General features: G+C 48.3%; 2 protein-coding genes across 5 annotated transcripts in view; both read left to right on the top strand.

Annotated features, from left to right (window-relative positions):
- The first annotated feature begins 4,612 nt into the window (after positions 1 to 4,612).
- COX5B (cytochrome c oxidase subunit 5B) lies at positions 4,613 to 6,724 on the top strand. Its single transcript, XM_070798229.1, has 4 exons — positions 4,613 to 4,770; positions 5,290 to 5,363; positions 5,539 to 5,638; positions 6,526 to 6,724. Exons 1-4 carry the CDS (start codon positions 4,668 to 4,670, stop codon positions 6,636 to 6,638), a joined length of 390 nt encoding a protein of 129 aa, XP_070654330.1. The 5' UTR covers positions 4,613 to 4,667; the 3' UTR covers positions 6,639 to 6,724.
- An 8,914-nt stretch (positions 6,725 to 15,638) lies between these two features.
- FAM178B (family with sequence similarity 178 member B) overlaps positions 15,639 to 20,071 on the top strand; it is a 108,861-nt gene continuing 104,428 nt past the window's right edge. For 3 of the 4 annotated variants that reach the window (XM_070798228.1, XM_070798227.1, XM_070798225.1), the window contains exon 1: positions 15,639 to 15,735. The gene's annotated coding sequence lies outside the window, so the exon portion shown is untranslated. The other variant, XM_070798226.1, reaches the window with a different exon arrangement.

Raw genomic sequence — 20,071 nt, 5'->3', positions numbered from 1 at the left:
GAAATGGCAACCCACTCCAGTGTTCTTGCCTGGAGAATCCCAGGGACGGGGGAGCCTGTTGGGCTGCCGTCTCTGGGGTCGCACAGAGTCGGACACGACTGAAGCGACTTAGCAGCAGCAGCAGCAGCATATCCAATAAGGGGTTAATATCCAAGGTACTTGAAGAAATCATACAACTCGACATTAAAAAAAAAAAAACTCAATTAAAAAATGGGCAGGGGACCTTAACAGACATTTTCCCAAAGACATATAGATGGCCAACAGATGCATGAAAAGATGCTCAGCATCACTAATCATCAGGGAAATGCAAATCAAAACCACAATGAGATATCACCTCACACATGTCAGAATGGCTGTCATCAACAAGGCCACAAATAACTAGTTTGACAAAGATGTGGATGAAATGCAAATACTCACTAAATTTATGAAAATAAGTCCAGCTCTCTTAGAGGTCAGGGAACTGAAACGCAGACTCCAGCAGCATCTCAGTTTTCATCCAACAGTGGACAGATTCGGCAAAAGGTGGGTGCCCCTCACATGTGGAGGAGGGCATGGCAACCCACTCCAGTGTTCTTGCCCGGAGCCTGGCAGGCTACCACTGAAGAGAGTCTGACACGACTGAAGTGACAACACAGCAGGGCACAGCATGGGTAACGCTCACATGTGGACTCACATACCCAGGACTCACATACCCAGCTGGCAGGAGCAGGAACTGCTCCAAACTTTTGGGAACACAGTCTGGCAGAATTTTTTTTTTTAATCACCATGTAGATTTTTAAGTTATTAATATTTTGTCATATTTTCTTCAAAGCTTTCTTAAAAAAAAAAAAAAAAGGTGTACAGATACTATCAAAGCTCTTGACCTGGTTGGAAGCACATAGATTTGTTACCCTGTACAGAAATGTTTGTAGTATTTTTTATATTATATTTTGCAGTAATTTTTAAAATTTTTGACAGAACTTATTGTTATGCTCGATGCACACAATTCCTCAGAATTCTGACCCTATTCCTCAGAAATGAAGGCTCCAGAATTTATGGCTATATAATTGGGCTTCTCAGGTGGTGGCACTGGTAAAGAAACCACCTGCCAATGCCGGAGAATAAGAGACTTTGCTGCTGCTGCTACTAAGTTGCTTCAGTCGTGTCCGACTCTGTGCGACCCCAAAGACGGCAGCCCAACAGGCTCCCCAGTCCCTGGGATTCTCCAGGCAAGAACACTGGAGTGGGTTGCCATTTCCTTCTCCAATGCATGCAAGTGAAAAGTGAAAGTGAAGTCGCTCAGTCGTGTCCGACTCCTAGCGACCCCATGGACTGCCGCCTACCAGGCTCCTCCATCCATGGGATTTTCCAGGCAAGAGTACTGGAGTGGGGTGCCATCGCCTTCTCCGATAGTAGGGACTACTATGTGGTAATTACATAAAATGAGTTAGACCTCTGTATTGATCTGTGATGCCCACAAAATAAAAAGCAACTTATAATTTGTATAGTAGTGATTTTTCTATTTTATGTTCATTTACATGTCTGTACATTTTTAAGAAATATCTCAATATGTGCATGTGCTTGAGTATGACCATAGGAGCACAGAGTAGAGATTCTCAATCACGGGCAACATTGCCCTCCAGGGGACATATGGTAATGGCTGAAGGAATTTTTGGAAATGGAACCCCACTCCAGTACTCTTGCCTGGAAAATCCCATGGATGGAGGAGCCTGGTAGGTTACAGTACATGGCGTTGCAAAGAGTTGGACACGACTGAGCAACTTCACTGTGAACTATGAAGGCATTTTTGGTTGTCACCACTGGGGAGCGCTAATGGTGTAGATGCTGAACATCCTGCAATACACACAGGAAAGCACCTCCCCCCCTCAACACCCTGCAAAGAATTTTCCAGTCCAAAATGTCAACAGCACAAAAGTTGAGAAACCCTGGCATAGAGAAAAGAAAAAGGATAAACACGAAACTATTAACAACCAACTTGTTCCTTAAAACCTATATGTCATTTGGTTTATTACAATGAGCATTTATTTTGACCTCTAAGAATTATCCTATAAAAATAAAAAATAATACTCAAATAAAAGTTTATTCTTATGGCAAAGACAATGGAGCAGGAAGGAGTGGGAGACTGTTGCCCAAGCCAAGCTGTTTCTCAGAAAGAGATCTAGGGGCAGGAGTGTAAACTGAGGGTAATGAGAGCTGGAGGCAGGAGGGGATGGATGGGGATGCCCTGGAGCCTGGCCCTGACACTAGAGCTCACCAGCTTAGAGTGAACAATCCCAGTGCTTTTGTGAGTTGAATAGGGACCTGAAAAAAATTTCCTATGATTAGGAAAGCGTACTGTGAGAGGGAGAAACAAGCCTCAACTCTATTTCCATTTTATAGGCTTGAATAAACCATTTTATGATCAAGAACTGTAACACATCAGAAGGGAATTTCTCCCTGGTCTGCTGAGAGTTGAATTAGCAGGTGTTTCTTGGCAAAGAATGGTCAATTAAGGTGGAAAAACGAAAATAGCATTCTCTGCTGCAGGTCTAATCAGAGTCTTTAACGTAGTAGTGTGTTCATCCCCAAAAGGGCAGTTATCAAATGCAGAACTTCCCTCTCTTTCACACAAAGTGCATGCTCAGACTCTAAGTCGTGTCCAACTCTGTGCGACACCATGGACTATAGCCACAAGGTTCCTCTGTCCACGGAATTTTTCAGGTAAGGATACTGAAGTGGGTTGCCATTTCCTCTTCCAGGAGATCTTCCCAACCTATAGATCAAACCCTCGTCTCCTGCATCTCTTGCACTGGCAGGCAGATTTTTTACCACTGAGCCATCTGGGAAGCCCTCCCTATCTTAACCAAGTCTTTTAAACTGAGAGCATCTTCTGAAACCAAGAATCCATGGAATACACTTCAGGAAATACTAACCTAGTCTAGTGATAGTTTTACAGATTAGGAAATGGTGGCCAAAACAAAAAGTGACTGAGTTGGCTGGTGGGTTTCACTCAGAACGCTTGTTTTTTAGACCACTGCTTCTCCCCACCCCAGCATTAAACATCTCACCATAGTTACAAATCAAATTCTTGGGAAACATTCTAGGACTTAAGGGATTTTTTTTCCAATTTAATTTGGTGTGGGGGCAAGGGAGATAGAACGGTGGAAGTCATTCAAAGCAAAACTTGCCTTTCAATACAATCAAGACATTTTTGGTCTTAGAGATGTTTTTTTCTCCTTGATGGAGAGGCACCCATGAAGACTGTGCTCATGTGAAGGGCTGCTCCACCTGATCCTTTTGAAAATATAACCTGCACAGGGCAGGTGGGAACACCTGGGACTTCAACCCTCCCAAATTTACCTCAAGTTTATCTCCTTGGGGCAGGGGAAGCCCTACAAAACTGATTCTGTAGATTCTCTCCAAGAAATAAATTTACTAAAGTTCCCTTGATCCTCTTACATGCTGAGCCTCTGCAAGACACTGAGAATTCAAAGATGAATAGAACATAATTTCTGCTCTAAAGGGTTGTTTTGTTTTTTAAATCAGGTAGGGAAACAGACACTGCATGTAGCCAGACTGTGACAGGGCTATACTGACCATGGGAATTAGGGCCTAGGAGCCCATGGAAGGCAGTGTTACAAAGCCCACCCTAAGAAACTTGCACACCCGAGCTCGTGGTTAAGTGGGGGCGGGGGGAGCTATGGAAGATCTTTCCAGTTTTCAACGGGGAACTCGTCCTAGTACATTCTGGGACTCCATTACCAGTAACAACTCCGCTTCCCACGGGGGAATCTTGTTTATCCTCTTCTTAGCTAACAGCTTCCGGAGGTAGCCAGCCCTTTACCTCACATCACCAAGGGTTTTGGTTCTGGGTGTGCTAAGTCGCTTCAGTCGTGTCCGACCGTGCGATCCTATGGACTGCCACCCACCAGGTTCCTCTGTCCATGGGATTCCCCTGGCAAGAAATACTGGAATGGGTTGCCGTGCCCTCCTCCAGGGTTGGTTCTGGGACGGGCCCACAACATGGCCCTACCTTTTCCCCCTTCCTCAGCCTCGCCTCAGACCTGGATCTCACCACCTCAAAGCCACAGCTACAGGAAAATGATGCTAGGTCTGCCGGCAGATTCTGTCCAAGTTCTTATAAGTCGGGCCCCACGTTCACAGTGGCTGTCACACTGCCAGGAGACCCAGCCTCACAATTTGTCTCCATCACAATTAATACTGTGGCCTTTGGGACGCTACTGCTAAATGGGGACCACTTGATGTGTGGCAAGTATCCTGACGGGCACTGGCTTCATGTCTTCCATCAGCAGCCTCCACGTCGCCCGAGCACAATTGTCAGCCAAAAAGCATATGAACTACAGTGGGGTTGCCCCATTTGGACGACGACACTGAGTCTCACAGGCGCAAAACAAGTTCCACCCAACCTCAGCGTTAGCAAACGGCAGGTGTCCAGATGCCCACAACTGAAACCGTTACTAGCCCCGCCCCTAGCCGGCTGCACGGAGTGGGCAATGAGGCAGAGGTGCACAGGCGCAGCCTTTCCTGATGTACCGCCCCTGAAAGATCACGTGAATAAGGCGGAGTCTGGGCGGGAAGGAAGCGGAAGGGGGAAAAAGCCCTCCCCCGGAAATCCCTTCTGTTTCAGGAGCCTGCTCCCGGAAGTGCTGGTGTTTGTAGCGGGCGTGATGGCGTCAAGGTTACTCCGTGGAGTTGGAGCTTTGGCCTCCCAGGCCCTGAGGGCCCGGGGTCCAAATGGAGTCTCCGTGGTGCGCTCTATGGCGTCTGGAGGTACTCGCCGGCAACGTGCGCCGTTGCCCTCCCGCGGTTGGTGTTAGGTCAGCAAAGGCCGGGGTGGGGGAGGTCTTTCATCTCCTCGGCCCCAAAGCCCTGAGGCTCTGCGGACCTTTCCGTGTTATTCTCGACCGCAGCTGCTGCTGACCACCAAAGTGACCGGGTTGCGAAAAATTCCTAAACGGAGTTGCCGGGTGACCTTGGTGGGCAGGGTTTGCAACCGGGGCGTGAAGGGGCCAAGCCGCCCTTCAGACCTGCTCCCGTCTCCAGTTGGATGCTGATTAACCTGCTTTTAGAAAAAAAAAAAAAAGGCAGAAAAATCGGCCCCCGTGGTTGAAGGAAGATAAGATCACCCCGTGTTCCACTTTTGGGTAACGTGACTGGTTCTTAAGGGACAGCGGGTATGGGTGGACTGTGGGAGCCTCTGGGCCCGCTAAGACTGTAAGCAAAAATTGACTTATGTGCGTTTTCCCTCTTTATCATTTCAGCCGACATCATTATTTTATTTTCCTTTAGGTGGTGTTCCTACTGATGAAGAGCAGGCGACTGGGCTAGAGAGGGAGGTCATGCTGGCTGCTCGCAAGGGACAGGTGAGAAGAATGTTCCATGCCTTCTGGGAGAGTTCATTGCCTTGGATGGGATCAGAGCAGCCTTCTCTCTGGGGAGCCTTCCCTCCAGGAAACCTGGCTTTTGGGAACAGTATTGGTAGTCCCTAGAGGGTAGGAATCATTTGGCATAATAGACCCTTTATTTTGTTTTTTTCAGGACCCATACAATATACTTGCCCCAAAGGCAACCTCAGGTACCAAGGAGGACCCTAATTTAGTCCCCTCCATCACCAACAAGCGGATAGTGGGCTGCATCTGTAAGTGCTTCTCTACTATTTTCTTACCCTTTTGTTTGTTTGCTGATTTATTTTTTTGCTGTTTAGAATGTGGGATCATAGTTCCCCAACCAGGGATGGAACCCACGGCCCCTGCATTGAAAGCACAGAATCTTAACCACTGAACCACCTGGGAAGTCTCTGTTTATGTATTTACTTATTTTTAATATTTACTTATTTGGCTCTGCCAGGTCTTAGTTGTGACCCTCGGGATCTTTGTTACCGATGTGAGATCTTTCAGTTGCAGCATACAGGATCCAGTTTCCTGACCAAGGATGGAACCCAGGCCCCCTGCATTGGGAGCATGGAGTCTTAGCCACTAGACCACCAGGAAGTCTCACCCATTTGTTTAATTTAATATCTGTTTAGTATGGAAGATGTCTACTAGTTTTTTCACATCCGTTGTCCATGAGTGTATATGTGTAAAGATACGGATAAATGTTTTAAAGGTTTTGACCCTCAGGCCCTTTTGCCAAAGTAGGTCACCCTCACTGTAAAGAGGCCTGGAACATGAATAATACTGCCTCAGTGGAGAGGTGGCGTGCAGAAATATTCATCTAGAAAATACCGTACTTTCTCTTTGCCAGACACCACGTCAGGCACTAGCTGTACATGCCAAAACGGACCCGGCTTTGGGGTTCTACACAGGCAGGAAACTGTGAGGACCTAATAAGGAACTGGTCAGAGGTCAGTTTACTCAGAGGTAAACTTGGCCTCAATTCCTTCATCTGAAAAATGGAATCAGCTTGAACTGACCTTAAGGTGTCAACCATAACTATTTGCATCTCAGAGGTGTCTGAGGGCAGTAGGTTAACGGTGAAAGTCCTTCTTCTAGGCTGCATGGCTTTCAGCTACCTTTTTTCTTTCAGGTGAAGAAGACAACAGTACTGTCATCTGGTTCTGGCTGCACAAAGGCGAGGCCCAGCGATGCCCCAGCTGTGGAACCCATTACAAGCTGGTGCCACACCAGCTGGCCCACTGAGCCACTGCACTAATGCACTCAGAATATGATGTGGAATTTCTTCTTTCCAGTAAAGACTAGCCATTACATTGGCTTCTCCTCCCATAGTTGGCTGGTCTTATTTTTTCCCTGTGTTTTTGGGGGAAGTGTGGATAATTTTTATGTCAGAAATAGCTATCTGTTGATATTAGCTTCCTATCCCCTTGCTTTTGTACACTGAGATTGTCGATCCCTAATGCAGGGATGACAGTCGGTATGGGGAAAACAGTCAGGCTGACTGGACTTGTAATGTTGGCTTCATCTTCTAGCTTTGTCACTGGGATCATGTTCTCTGAGGGTGGGTGGTTGTTTAGGAGCTAAATTGTATCTTCTTTGTGACCCCATGGCCTGTAACCTATCAGGCTCCTCCATCCATGGAATTCTCCAGGCAAGAATACTGGAATGGGTTGCCATTTCCTTCTCCAGGGGATCTTCCTGACCCAGGGATCGAACCCGGGTCTCCTGCATTGCAGGCAGATTCTTTACCACTGAGCCACCTGAGAAGCCTAGCTGACACTCTAGTGGGAGAGAAAGGTGAATACACAGCCACCCTTTCAGCATTAAAGGCAGCACAGGCACTCCCATACTTGGCATCAGTTGACTGTCACAACTACCCTGTGAAATGGACCTTTCTCTTTCTTTGTGTACTTAATTTCTAAAAATTCAGATATAATTTATATACTGTAAAATTCATTCTCGAAGTGTACAATTCAGTGGTTTCTAGTAAATGCACAAAGTTTTGCAATCATCACTAATTCCAGAACATTCTCAAAAGCCAGTACCCATTAGCATTCACCCCCTCTTCTCTTTCCCACCTGCTCCTGACAACCACTAATCTACTTTCTGTCTACGAATTTGCCTATTCTCGACATTTCCTATTTGTTGAAAAACTATTTTTCCCGTTGTCTTTGTGCCCTGTTGAATATTGACCACTAACGTATAGGGTTATTTCTGGACTCAGATTATCACCTTACAGAGGTTCAGAGAGGTTAAGCTATTTGGCCACAGTCACAGAGCTAATAAAAACACCGGATCCAAACCCAGCTCCTTAGAATTTGTCTAAAGTGCTGTGAGAATACATGATGGGGAGAACGATTAACTTCCTACCCCAGGAGGCAGGTGTCAGGACTGGTCTTAAAATCTCCAAAGGGAAAAAGCAGAGAGGCCTTTGGAAAAACAGCAAAGAATAAGTTGTGGTTGGAATGCCAAAGACTTGCAAGGGTATTTGGCCTTCATTTATCTGGGAGAAGGGGAGTCCCTGAAGGTATGTTAGCAGAGAAGACAAGGAGAGGAAGGGGACACTTGGAGGAGAAAGGTGAGTCTGGATAACTTGATTTTGCAGGCCCTAAAGAATCATGAGGTGCATATTGGGATGGACAGGTTAGCTGGGGAGAGTTGGCTGGAAGCAGAAGGCTCCAGTGGGACTTGAGTGATGGAAATGGAGCTGAGATCCAACCTCCAGCAGAGGGAGAAAAGCCAAGAGGCCGAAAGGCAAGGTCGAGGAAGCTTAATTTGGGGAGGCAAGGAGAAGGGTTAACAACAAGAAGGTGTCTTATCAAAACAAGATTGTAAAGAGAGGCTGGGGCTTGGCATATAGGAGGCCTACAGGGTGACAGTTTCAGGGCACGGTGCAGTCGGAAGGCCGGTTGGGTGAGAACACGTGCAAGTGGTTGCTGATGATGCAGACAAGGGGAAGAGGCAGCTTGCCCGAGCAGACAGACTGAGTGCACAGAGGCACCGTGTGAAAAAAAGACTGCTGTCTCAGCATCCTTGAGGGCCAGCCGAGGGTGCCCAATGCAGAGGGGAGGAAGAGCCCTGGAGAGTAGAGACCCAGTTTCTCCAAGACCAGAGGGAAGGGGAGCTGAGTGAAATACAAGTAGGCAGGGCTGGGGCTTCAGGGCAATGAGCGAGAGAACTGCCAAGCTTCCAACACCAGCGGCTCAGCCAAGGGCAACTGCCACAAGCCTGTCCAAGTGTATGACATTCTCCAGCCACCTTGGAAGCAGGAAAATAGAAGGCAAATGGTTGGGCAAATTTAATGTTGGGCAAGGGAGAAAGGGACTGAGGATGTCAGTGACTGGTGGAACCATCTGACCGGGCTGTCCCAGCCGGAGAAGCAGGCTGGTCGCTCTCTACGTGATCCTCCAGATCCACCCTCCACTCCTCTCTCTGCCTGGGGAACTGACCATGGCTTGCATCAAGGGACTCTCTTTCTTACCCTCTGGTTGCCAGCGGGGCAGGGAGGAGGATGGAAGGGGAGAGATTGGGCAAGAAAGCTCCTCCACCCCACCCCTTCTGCCTGGTTCTGGTCAGGGGCACAGCGCCCCCTGCTGCTACAGCCTCACAGGTGCCAGTACCACCCAGCCCAGCTGGTCAGAACATCCCACCGAGGCCCGCCCTGGTCCTCACCATCCCATGCTGTTGCTGCTGCTGCTGCTAAGCCGCTTCAGTTGTGTCCGACTCTGGGGCTCCCTAAACCCTGAGCACCTTCTACACACTGGCAGATCCTGTGGGCAGGCCCAGCAGGAGGGTGGGAGATGGAGGGGGAAGGAGAGGAAAGGAAGAGATGGGTAGAGAGGAAGAGAGGAATACTAGGACTTCCTGCTGGGGTCAGGTTCCTCACTGAAAGAATAAACAGAGCTCCATGGAGCGGCAGGGGAATCAGTGGGTGAGAGAAGGGTCCTGGGAAAAGGAAGGGCAGTAATTCACTTTTCTCCTGTGCGAGCTGTCCTATGCCTCCTGCTTTTGTCTCTTACACACACAGACACATACACACACACTAAATAAGAAGCCTCCTCAGATCCCTCTGAGCGGCAGTCCCACCCAGGTTTCATGCTGACAGCGGTTCAAGGCGACCCATTTTGGGTTTGCAGCATCTACACAAAAACGTTTGTCAGACCTGGCTTTTCCTCCAGAAGGGCCCTGGCCCCCACAGCCTACCAGAGGCTCAGCCACTTTGTCGCGTGGCCCTCAGGCCCCCTGAGGGCTCCAGGGCTCTGAGCTGTCTCTGGTGCAGGATGGGGCGAGCCCTCAACAGCAACCGTCTCCACCACTCCTGTGATAATTAAAAACTAGCGCTACCTCTGCTTCTGTAAGAGGTCAGGGCCTCTGTGGTCCAGTCAGAGCTGCTCTTTCTGGTGATAGAAATGCAGATTAAGTCCTTTATGACCCCATTCCTTCAAGCTTGTGTGAACTTGGCCCAAGTGAAGAACAACCCCCTCTCTTCTACTTTCTTGAGATGGATTCAAGGCAGAAGCCACATTTCACTCCCCATTCCCCCAACACGTACCCAGAGGCAACTGCTTGTGTTGGTTTCCTGTGTATCCTTCCAGAGTTCCTTTAGGTAAATATAAACAACTATGAATACTGATTTAAAATACTGATTAATGATGAAAATTTTATTGAAATATAGTTGCTGTAGAATATTATACAAACTATGCTGCTGCTGCTGCTAAGTCACTTCAGTCATGTCCGACTCTGTGCGACCCCATAGACGGCAGCCCACCAGGCTCCCCTGTCCCTGGGATTCTCCAGGCAAGAACACTGGACTGGGTTGCCATTTCCTTCTCCAATGCATGAAAATGAAAAGTGAAAGTGAAGTCGCTCAGTTGTGTCTGACCCTCAGCGACACCATGGACTGCAGCCCTCCAGGCTCCTCCATCCACGGGATTTTCCAGGCAAGAGTACTGGAGTGGGGTGCCATTGCCTTCTCCTATAGATGTATACAATATAGTGATTCACAATATTTAAAGGTTGTATTGCATTTACTTGGGTTTCCTGGGTGGCACCAGTGGTAAAGAACCTGCCTGCCAATGCAGGAGACATATAGAGATGCTGGTTTGATCCCTGGTCGGGAAGATCCCCTGGAGGAGGGCATGGCAACCCACTCCAGAAGAATCCCATGGACAGAGGAGCCTGGTGGGCTACAGACCATAGGGTCATAAAGAATCGGACATGATTGAAACTATTTAGTGTACATGCACCATTTACATGTTATTTACATGTAAATGGTTATATGTTATATATGTTATATATATATATATAACATGTGTATGTTACATGTTATAACCATTTACAGTTATTATAAAATACTGACTATATTCCCTGTGTTGTATAATATATCCTTATCTGTTACTATGTATAATCTCCTCCCCCATCTTGCCCCTCCCTCTCCCTGCAAACAAACACTAGTTTGTTCTGTATATCTGTGTCTGCTTCTTTTTTGTTATATTCACTAGTTTGTTGTATTTTTTAGATTCCAACATATAAGTGGTATCATACAGTATTTGTCTTTCTCTTTCTGACTTATTTCACTTAGCATAATGCCCTCCAAGTCCATCCTTGTTGCTTTAAATGGCAAATTTTCATTCTTTTTTTATGGCTGAGTCATATTCCATTGTGGGTATTTATAGCTATTACAATGGACCTCATTTTCTTAATCAATATGATCTCGGGTGGCCTCAGCCTGCAGGGCCTTGAAGTGAGGTTCAGTTCCTGGCCAGAGATTGAGGTGGGGCCATGACAGTGAGAGCACCAAATCCTAGCCACTAGTTTGGGATCTAATCCTGACCACTAGCTACTAGACCAGTAGTCAGTGACAAGGCCCCGGCCCTTCAGCTTTGCAGAAAAGAATTCCCACAAAGATGGAAAGTAGTGAAACAAACAGTGTTTACTAGGAGGAAAAAGAGTACAGTACACGTGGATAGATACAGGGCCAGCCTCAGAGAGTCGCTCTCTTGCAGCAGTTTAAATAGCTTTTATGGGGCATTTCTTCCAGGTTTCCTTGGGCCAATCATTTTGATTTGCCTGGTTCTGAGTCTGTATTTGGTATATCTCAGGATCCTCTAGGAGCCGGCAACAGTCCATGGGGTCACAAAGAGTAGGACACGACTGAGCAGCTAGGCACAGCACAGGATCCTTCCACGTGTGTGCATGCAACTCTCAGCCAAGATAGAGTCCAGCAAAGGGGCCTGTGGGTTGTTTGGCATCACTTCCCTTTGACCTCCAAGAAGCTTTCTAGTCAGGAAGTTCTTGACTTAGACAAATATGTGATCTCTTCTTTCTTATCTAGGCAGGGCTCAGCCTCCTCTCTGGATTGTCCTGTTGATATTTTGGAGTTTCTGTCCACAGGGAATGAACTCCCACTGCTCACCCTGGGAGGAGTGGGCATCTACCTCCAACTTCACATTCATTTGTTGACGGACACTTAGGCTGCTTCCATATTTTGGCAATTGTAAATAATTATGCTGTTATGAACACTGGGGTGTATCTTTTTGAATTAGTGTGCTTTTTTCTGATATGTGCCCAGGAGTGGAATTTCTGGCTCATAGGGTGGTTCTGAATAGACTTTTTTTTTTTAATGCCAGCACTTACACTGTGTTAGGCATGGTTCTGAGCACTTTGTCCGGAAAACAGCTCCAGAGGTAGGTGCTGTGTCCATTTTTTTAAGATTCCTGTTTTGATGTGGACCATTTTTAAAGTCTTCATTGAATTTGTTACAATATTGCTTCTGTTTTATGTTTTGGTTTTTTGGCTGTGAGGCATGTGCAATCTTAGCTCCAAGACCAGGGATCAAACCTGTACCCCTTGCACTGGAAGGCGAAGTCTTAACTACCTGACTGCCAGGGAAGTCCCTGTGCTAGGCCCACTTTAAAGAAAATTAAACTGAACCCAGGAGTTCATCCCAGGAGTATGAACTCCTCCAGGGTAAGCCCCCTGGACCACATCCAACTTATTCCTCTCTTTGTCCAAGTGCCAGATTCCAGCATGTAGTAAGTATTCAACAAATTCCAGTTGTCGCCATGAAAGACAATTACTCTGTTTCTGTAAATCAATGGGAATACTTCATCATACATAGGCACACCTGTATGTGAATACAGTCAACAAATAAGTTCATGAATCCTCAGGGTAATTGGGAGAACTCATTTGAGCTGGACATTTGTTCAGCTCAGAGTAGGGCTTCCCTGGCAGCTTATACAGTAAAGAATCTTCCTGCAATGCTGGAGACCTGGGTTCAATCCCTGGGTCAGGAAGATCCCCTGGAGAAGGGAATGGCAACCCACTCCAGTATTCTTGCCTGGAATCCCACAGACAGAGGAGCCTGGGAGGCTAAAGTCCATGGGGTCACAAAGAGTCAGACACGACTGAATGACTAACCCTCAGAGTAAGCAGAAGATTCAGTGAAGAAGCTTCAAAAAATTTTCTCCTCCCAGAATGACATCAGAGAGCCTGAGCCCAAATCATCTTCTAAATACAGGTCGAAAGGGAAGTCCCTGGCTGCCCAGTGGCTAGGACTCCATGCTTCTAATGCAGGGGATTCCAGTTCAGTCCCTTGTCCGGGAGCTAGGATCCTATGTGCCATACAGCCAATAACAAACACATACAGGTCTAAAGAATAAAAAAAAAGTGGAAAAGTGACATACCAAGGATAGCCCATAGTATACACCCTTTATTCGGTCCTCATCCTCCGATCTCAGTTCTGTCCCAGCGGGGAGTATCTTAGTTCCCAAATGCTCTGGGTCCATCAGCAGATTCTTGCACAGCGCCACCCTCACCAGTTTTTGTTTTGATATTCTACTGTTCACCTACAGGAATAACTTTGTATTAGACTTCACCCCCTGGACACTCTGTGGATCCTTAAAATTCACCTGGTTGCCAACTGAACTCGTTTTGAGTCCATTCATCCAGGTAGTGGGATCTGTCCTCTGGGCTGACTCACTGGAGTTCCCCTCGCGTCTCTCCCTCTGCCCCCTCCCCCATCAGGCTGTGGCTCTTCCTCAGCAGTAGCCCCAGGATGGCCCCTGCTGGAGCCTACCCACCGACTCCCGTGTGTACTCCTGTAACTACCCTGTTCCCAGCTCCTGCCATCTCTGTTTGGCCTCTGTTCCTTCGGTACTGAATCGAATCCTGCTGGCCCTCCAGGTTCCTGTCAAGCTGGCTGTCACCTTTGAGTCCTGTCCTGCCCTGCTGAGAGGTGACAATTCAGTACTCAGATGCAACATTAGCCTTCATGTCTTTGCATATTTGCAGGGTATCATCCCACTTGGGTACTCCCAAAGCATCAAGGATACCTCCATTACAGTTGATTACACTGCAGGATAATTATCTTTTTGCATGTGTTTTGCATCTCAGCAGCCAAGGCATGGTAGGTGCTCAGTGTTTATTGAATGATTGCTGAATGGACAAACACATTACACAGGACAATTATTTATCTGTCTTCTGCTGCACCTGGTTTTTGAAAACTTTATTCATTTTGTTATGCAATGTCCTTGTATAAAACCCCGCATGAGAAATTACTCCTGGAATGGAATATAAAGAGAAAAAATTTATTTCCTTTGACCACAGAGACTCTGTATTATATAGAGAAGCATGTAACCCTTCATCTCCCCACACTTTGCTTCTTGCTTCCAAGAAGCTCAAAGACAGATTTAATAGTCATTCACATAATCACATTAGTCCCCTTGGCCACATTTGGGTCTTTCTCCTCTTTGTGGTTTTGATTTTTAATCTTTTCTCTAATAATTTTGAAATCAGCTAGTTGGAGAAGGAAATGGCAACCCACTCCAGTGTTCTTGCCTGGAGAATCCCAGGGATGGTGGAGCCTGGTGGGCTGCCATCTATGGGGTCGCACAGAGTCGGATACGACTGAAGTGACTTAGCAGCAGCAGCAGCAGCCTGCTGTGAAGAGGTAAAATTGGAGGAAGCATTTATATACTGAAAAGCATTATTACTGTGTAAGTTGTTTTTAATTTTGCCTGTCTATCTTAAACTTAGAAATGATGTTCATTGAAATGGGTCTAACCTATGTATGTTTAAAACATTTAAAACAGCAGAAATTCTCAAAAGAACAGTAAGAAGTTCAGATAGGATCCTTTGAACCTCCCCATTATCCCTTTTGACAACTGGAAGTAAGGTGAATTAAAGGGCCCAAACCCCTAGAGGTATTGATCAAAGAAAATCAAGAAGCAATGTTGCTGGGAGGGCCTCTCAGCACAGGAGGGCTGCTGCCTCCCCACCCATCACTTGTCCCAGAATAGGGGCTCCCGCAGAGTATGGGCTTCCCCAGAGTTCCAGCAGCAGCTCTACCACCATCCTGTCTTAAAAACCATGCCAGGGGATCATTTTAATAAGTTATTTGTGATGCCTAATTAAAAAAAAAAAAAAAATTGGACTTCCCTGATGGCTCAGACGGTAAAGCGGCTGTCTACAATGCGGGAGACCTGGGTTCAATCCCTGGGTCGGGAAGATCCCTGGAGAAGGAAATGGCAATCCACTCCAGTACTATTGCCTGGAAAATCCCATGGACAGAGGAGCCTCGTAGGCTACAGTTCATGGGGTCGCAAAGAGTCGGACACGACTGAGCGACTTCACTTTCACTTAACTAAAAATCAGTCCCCCAGAAGAGCAGGATGGGGGTTTTAACTGATGACAGAATTGGCAGAGGATTTTCCGGGCAAGAGTACTGGAGTGGGGTGCCATTGCCTTCTCCGGATAAAGAGGAATAATGTGTTAATGGCCCAGCTCCGTGCCAGGCACTGGGTTGGGGCTCAATCCATTGTTGAGTGTGAATCTGAGGGCCAGCATCCTCCAAAGTGCACATGAGTATTCATACACACTCAGATACGTGTGAGGAATCATAATGTGGTTGGTGGTTACGAGCGGAGTGTTCTCAACACAACAGGCCTGTAGGGTCTCACAGTTCAAAAAGGACCAAAGAGGTGGGAAGGGCAGGTCTGTTCTGGAATGAAATGTTGAAGCCACCTCCTTCTGTTTGTGTGCCTTTGGCAAGTGGCCCTCTTCCCCTGGGCCTCGGTGTTCTCAACCGAAAAACGGAAGCCATCGTGCCCAGGATTTGGCGACTTCCGCCGGGATTTTCCTGAGGGGGTGGGGTCTGAGTAGGAGCAGTGGGAGCGAAGCAGACTGTTGCGATGAGCCACCGGGGCAGGCGCGCACCCTAGAGGGCGGGCATGTGGCGCGCACGTGGTGCGGCTGCGCATGCGTGTTGCGCGGCGGGGTGAGGGGGCAGTGAGAGCAGCCATAGCGGACGCAGCGTGTACCGAGGTTCTGTTGCTGTGTCCAGGTCAGCGTTGGGCGCGGGGAGGCCCTGGAGACCCGCGCCTGTCCCCACCCGGCCCGCCGGTCCCCCGTCCTCCACTCCCACCACCCTAGAGGCCTCTACCCACTCCCTTTCCCCAATAGCTGGCCGGGTCCCCTGCCACCAACCGGGCCCTCCTGAGTCCCGCCCTGTCAGGCCTCCGTGGTGTGGGCGCCCGGTGGGGCCTTTGGTCCTGTGACTCAGGGGGTAGGCTGGTCAGCTCCATTGTACAGGTGAGGAAACTGAGGCTAAGGATCCTCAAGCCGCATGGCAGCAACAGTACCCCGCCTCCCCCGACTCCCTCCACTCGCCCCCCACTCCTCCCCCGCCCCCCACGCCCCCTCCCCCGCCGCCCACTCGCCCCACCCCCACCCCCGCCCCCGCCCAACTGCGGTAGGTCCTAAGCCCAGCGTTGGTCAGCTCTCCTTCTGTATTGTATTTTAATGGATTCCTTGGTTCTACGGGTGTGTTTACGTGTTTGCGTTTGACTCTGATCTGTTCTGGGACTGCCTTGACCAAGATGGGCAGGCCCTGGTCTCCCCCGGTGGCGCAGTCGCCAAGCCGCGGTTTGCTTTGTTGGGGTGAAATTTCTTCAGACTGATTTGGAATCAGTTTATGTTTTGATTTGATGGTTTGTTGTTGTTTGCTTGTTTTTCATGTTCCCCAGGGCACAAAGGGTCACTGCTGTTTTTCTTTCCAGAAAGGCTTTCTCTTCCCAGCCTGTTCTCAGTTTGATGGATGTGTGGTTTATGATGCTGGAGACTCTTTGGCTTTTCTTTGTGGATAAAACTCATCTCGCTTCCTCTTTCACATTGTGAGCTGAGTCCTTGCTGATGGCAGCCTCTGCCCTGACTAACATTCCTGAGCTATTAAATATTTGTTTAAAAGGACAGATACAAAGCACGGTGGTAGGAATATGGCATCTTGAAGAAGTGATCTTCGTAAGAAGTACACTTATATTCTGAGTTAATCTTGGATCTCTTTATATACCAAAGGCTCAAAACACTTTGGTACCTGTAATTATTTGGCCTGGTAGTCACGTTTTAAGACAGATTGTTTTATTTTTCTTGTAACCTGGAAAGTAAAAGAACAAAAAAAGTGAGGTGATGTGCTGAAATCACACATGAGAGCATGCTGAAGAGTGGCAGAGGCTGGGAACAGAGGCCGAGCATTAACAGCTTTGGGCTGGGGTTTGAGGGACTTGGGGAAGCACCAGCCCTGCAGTGGGGTGTGTTTGGAAGATGGAACCTGGTTCCTGGGCTGGACTGGGAAGGAAGGAGCATGGCTGGACCAGAGGCCCATGCTCTGAGATGGTGTATTCGGCCGTGTCAGGTCTTAGTGGCGGCATGCACGTCTTTAGTTGCGGCCCGTGGGAGCTTGTTACCTTACCAGGGATTGAACCAAGCCCCCTGCCTTGAGAACCTGGAGTCTTAGCTACTGGACTACCAGGGAAGTCCCTAAGATGGTTTTCTTAACCTGGAAAGAATATGTGTGAGAACAAGGAGGAACAGGCCCTGGATGTTGGATGGTGGGGGCTTGGGAGGGAGACAACTGCAGAAGTAAAGTTGAGACAGTAAGTGTGTCTCCCTGTTTGGCGCAGGGCCCTGACATCATCGCTTTTGTTCCCGCTGCGTCCTGTCTCGACACCTCGTGCGCAGTGCTTGGAGCCTGTTACTAACCGTAATTATCGTTTTCATCCATTCTGGAATGCGTCTTTGTTTCCATTTCACAGCTCGGCGTTGAGCTGGGCCCCGTGCTGGATGGTGACTTCCTTTGTGCCGTCGTTCACTTAGCAGCTTTTTATGTTTCTTTGTTGAACAGAAAGTCACGGGGCTTTTCTGTTTTTTTGGCACATGAAGCAACACGTGAGATCTTAGTTCTCTGACCAGGGAGAGCAGGGATCAAACCAGTGCCCCCTGGTTTGTCTCAACCACCAGACCACCAGGGAAGTCCCCACAGTGCTTTTAAAATCAGTATTATCTTAGCTCCGATGAGTTGCAGTTTTCAGAGTTGGTGATTCAGGCAGAAAAGATGATCCCTTATTAGACTGTACCATGGCTCATTTCTGGAGAAGGCAATGGCAGCCCACTCCAGTACTCTTGCCTGGAAAATCCCATGGATGGAGGAGCCTGGTAGGCTTCAGTCCATGGGGTCGCTAAGAGTCAGACACGACTGAGCGACTTCACTTTCACTTTTCACTTTCATGCACTGGAGAAGGAAATGGCAACCCACTCCAGTGTTCTTGCCTGGAGAATCGCAGGGACAGGGGAGCCTAGTGGGCTGCCGTCTATGGGGTCGCACAGAGTCAGACACGACTGAAGTGACTTAGCAGCAGCATGGCTCATTTCTTCATTGAAGATGCTAATGTTTTTAAGGAACTGGAGGGAAGGGGTTGGTAAAAGCCAGGAGCAACAGGTACAAGCATGAAAATGTATTCCTTTGTGGGTTGGAGAGGAAAGAAACAGCCGGCGGCTGTGTCTCCTTTATAGGGAAAGTTGGACTGTTGTACAGCCACTGACAGTGCGGTAGCTTTGAGTGACAGGTGTCTTGCGGCAACCAGGCTTAGGCTGCCCACTGGGCAGGTGGCCCTAGCCCACGAGCCTGCTCACAGCCAGCCAATCTGAATACACCTGTTGGGGCAGTGGGGCCCAGGCTCCATCATCTGCTGGAGTCTTGGTGACCCTGGGTCTGTCTCTTGGCAGACACCTCCCACTGCTGCAAGTTCAAGGGCAGAGACCTTCTCTTCCCCTTCCTTGGTGTCCGAGGGCTCAACACAAGGCTTGATGCATCAGACATGCTAAATTGGGTTTGCTGAGTGGAACTATACTGGACACGCTGGGGCAAGTTGTTGTCCAGTGCCCAGGTCAGTCTGCATCCCATTGGAATCATGTTCTGGGTCAAGACTCCGTTCACGGTCCTCAGTCCTCCATGCAGCTGCTTTGTGGGTTGCTGAGTTTGTGAGCTAACCTGGAGGCTGTCTTTCTCTCCAGCCCTCATCTTTCTTATTTCTAATCCTCAGCTTTCAGAATGAGTTTTTGGGACTTCTTAGTCCACTTACAGGCTTCCCTGGTGACGCAGCAGTAAAAGAAAAAAAAAAAAAAAAGCCTGCCTGCCAATACAGAAGATTCAGTTTGGATCCCTGGGTCAGCAAGATCCCCTGGGGAAGGAAATGGGAACCCACTCCTGTATTCTTGCCTGGAGAACCACGTGGACAGAGGGGCCTTGTGGGCTACAGTCCGTGGGGTCGCAAAAAGTGTCGGATAAGACTTAGAGACTAAACAACACAATGAAAGTCCACTTATAAATTTCAGAACCTGCTTCTATGTCAGTTCGCTCGGTGACTTTGCCCCCAGAGAGCCTGGCTAGTTAAGCCGCAGGAGAGCAGGGTTCCAGCTGGTGCAGCCGGTTGTCTGTGTTGGGTTTGGTGTTTGAGCAGATGAGCAGGTCCCAGCCTGGGGAGAACTACAGACAGGAGTGAGACTGTCCTGGAAACATGGGCCAAAGTTCATCTTCTTCTTTGTCTTCAGAGAAGACCTGACCCCAGAGCCCTCCAGATCTGCCAACCTTGATCCTGCCCGCACCCCTGCCCTGGGTGACCTTGTGTGCTTCTTCTAGAATGAGATGCTTTGAGCATGCCAAACGTCTTTTCTCAGCTTGCACCAGGATTGCCTGCAGGTGGTTTGTACAGAAGTGGAGACTTTGAGGAGAAGTGATCTTGTCTTCTTTGGCTGCCTTTCAGGCCTTCAAGGGAGGGTTATACTTTGCCTGAGAAGCAGCCATCTCCAGTGCCACCACCAGCTTGCCGTTTTTTGTTTGTTTATTTTTAATCTTTGAAGGGGACTCTCAGGATGTTTTAATGGTAAACGTCTGATGATGGAAGAACTGACTCTTTGGAAAAGACCCTGATGCTGGGAAAGATTGAAGGCAGGAGGAGAAGGGGACGACAGAGGATGAGATGGTTGGATAGCATCACCGACTGTATGGACATGAGTTTGAGTAACCTCCTGGAGTTGGTGATGGACAGGGAGGCCTGGCGTGCTACAGTCCATGGGGTCACAAAGAGCTGGACATGACTGAAAGACTGAACTGTCTAATGATCTTCCAGTTCCCATTTGATTTGTGAGAAGTACTGGTTATTACTGTGGTAAATGGTAAAAGAATCTGCCTGCAATACAGGAGACACAGGAGACTTGGGTTCGATCCCTGAGTTGGGGAGATCCCCTGGAGGAGGGCATGGCAACCCACTCCAGTATTTTTGCCTGGAGAATCCCATGGACAGAGGATCCTGGTAGGCTATAGTCCATAGGGTCAGAAAGAGTCA

Source organism: Bos indicus, chromosome 11, assembly GCF_029378745.1.
Source record: "Bos indicus isolate NIAB-ARS_2022 breed Sahiwal x Tharparkar chromosome 11, NIAB-ARS_B.indTharparkar_mat_pri_1.0, whole genome shotgun sequence".
In the NCBI taxonomy this organism is placed as follows: domain Eukaryota; kingdom Metazoa; phylum Chordata; class Mammalia; order Artiodactyla; family Bovidae; genus Bos; species Bos indicus.
Note: the sequence above shows the minus strand (reverse complement) of the source record. Positions and strands in the feature narration are given on the sequence as shown.

Coding starts and splice junctions, on each gene's coding strand:
- COX5B (XM_070798229.1), top strand. CDS start 4,668: ATGGCGTCAAGGTTACTCCGTGGAGTTGGAGCTTTGGCCTCCCAGGCC. Junction 4,771..5,289: donor GCGCTCTATGGCGTCTGGAG/GTACTCGCCGGC, acceptor ATTTTCCTTTAG/GTGGTGTTCCTACTGATGAA. Junction 5,639..6,525: donor GCGGATAGTGGGCTGCATCT/GTAAGTGCTTCT, acceptor TTTTTCTTTCAG/GTGAAGAAGACAACAGTACT.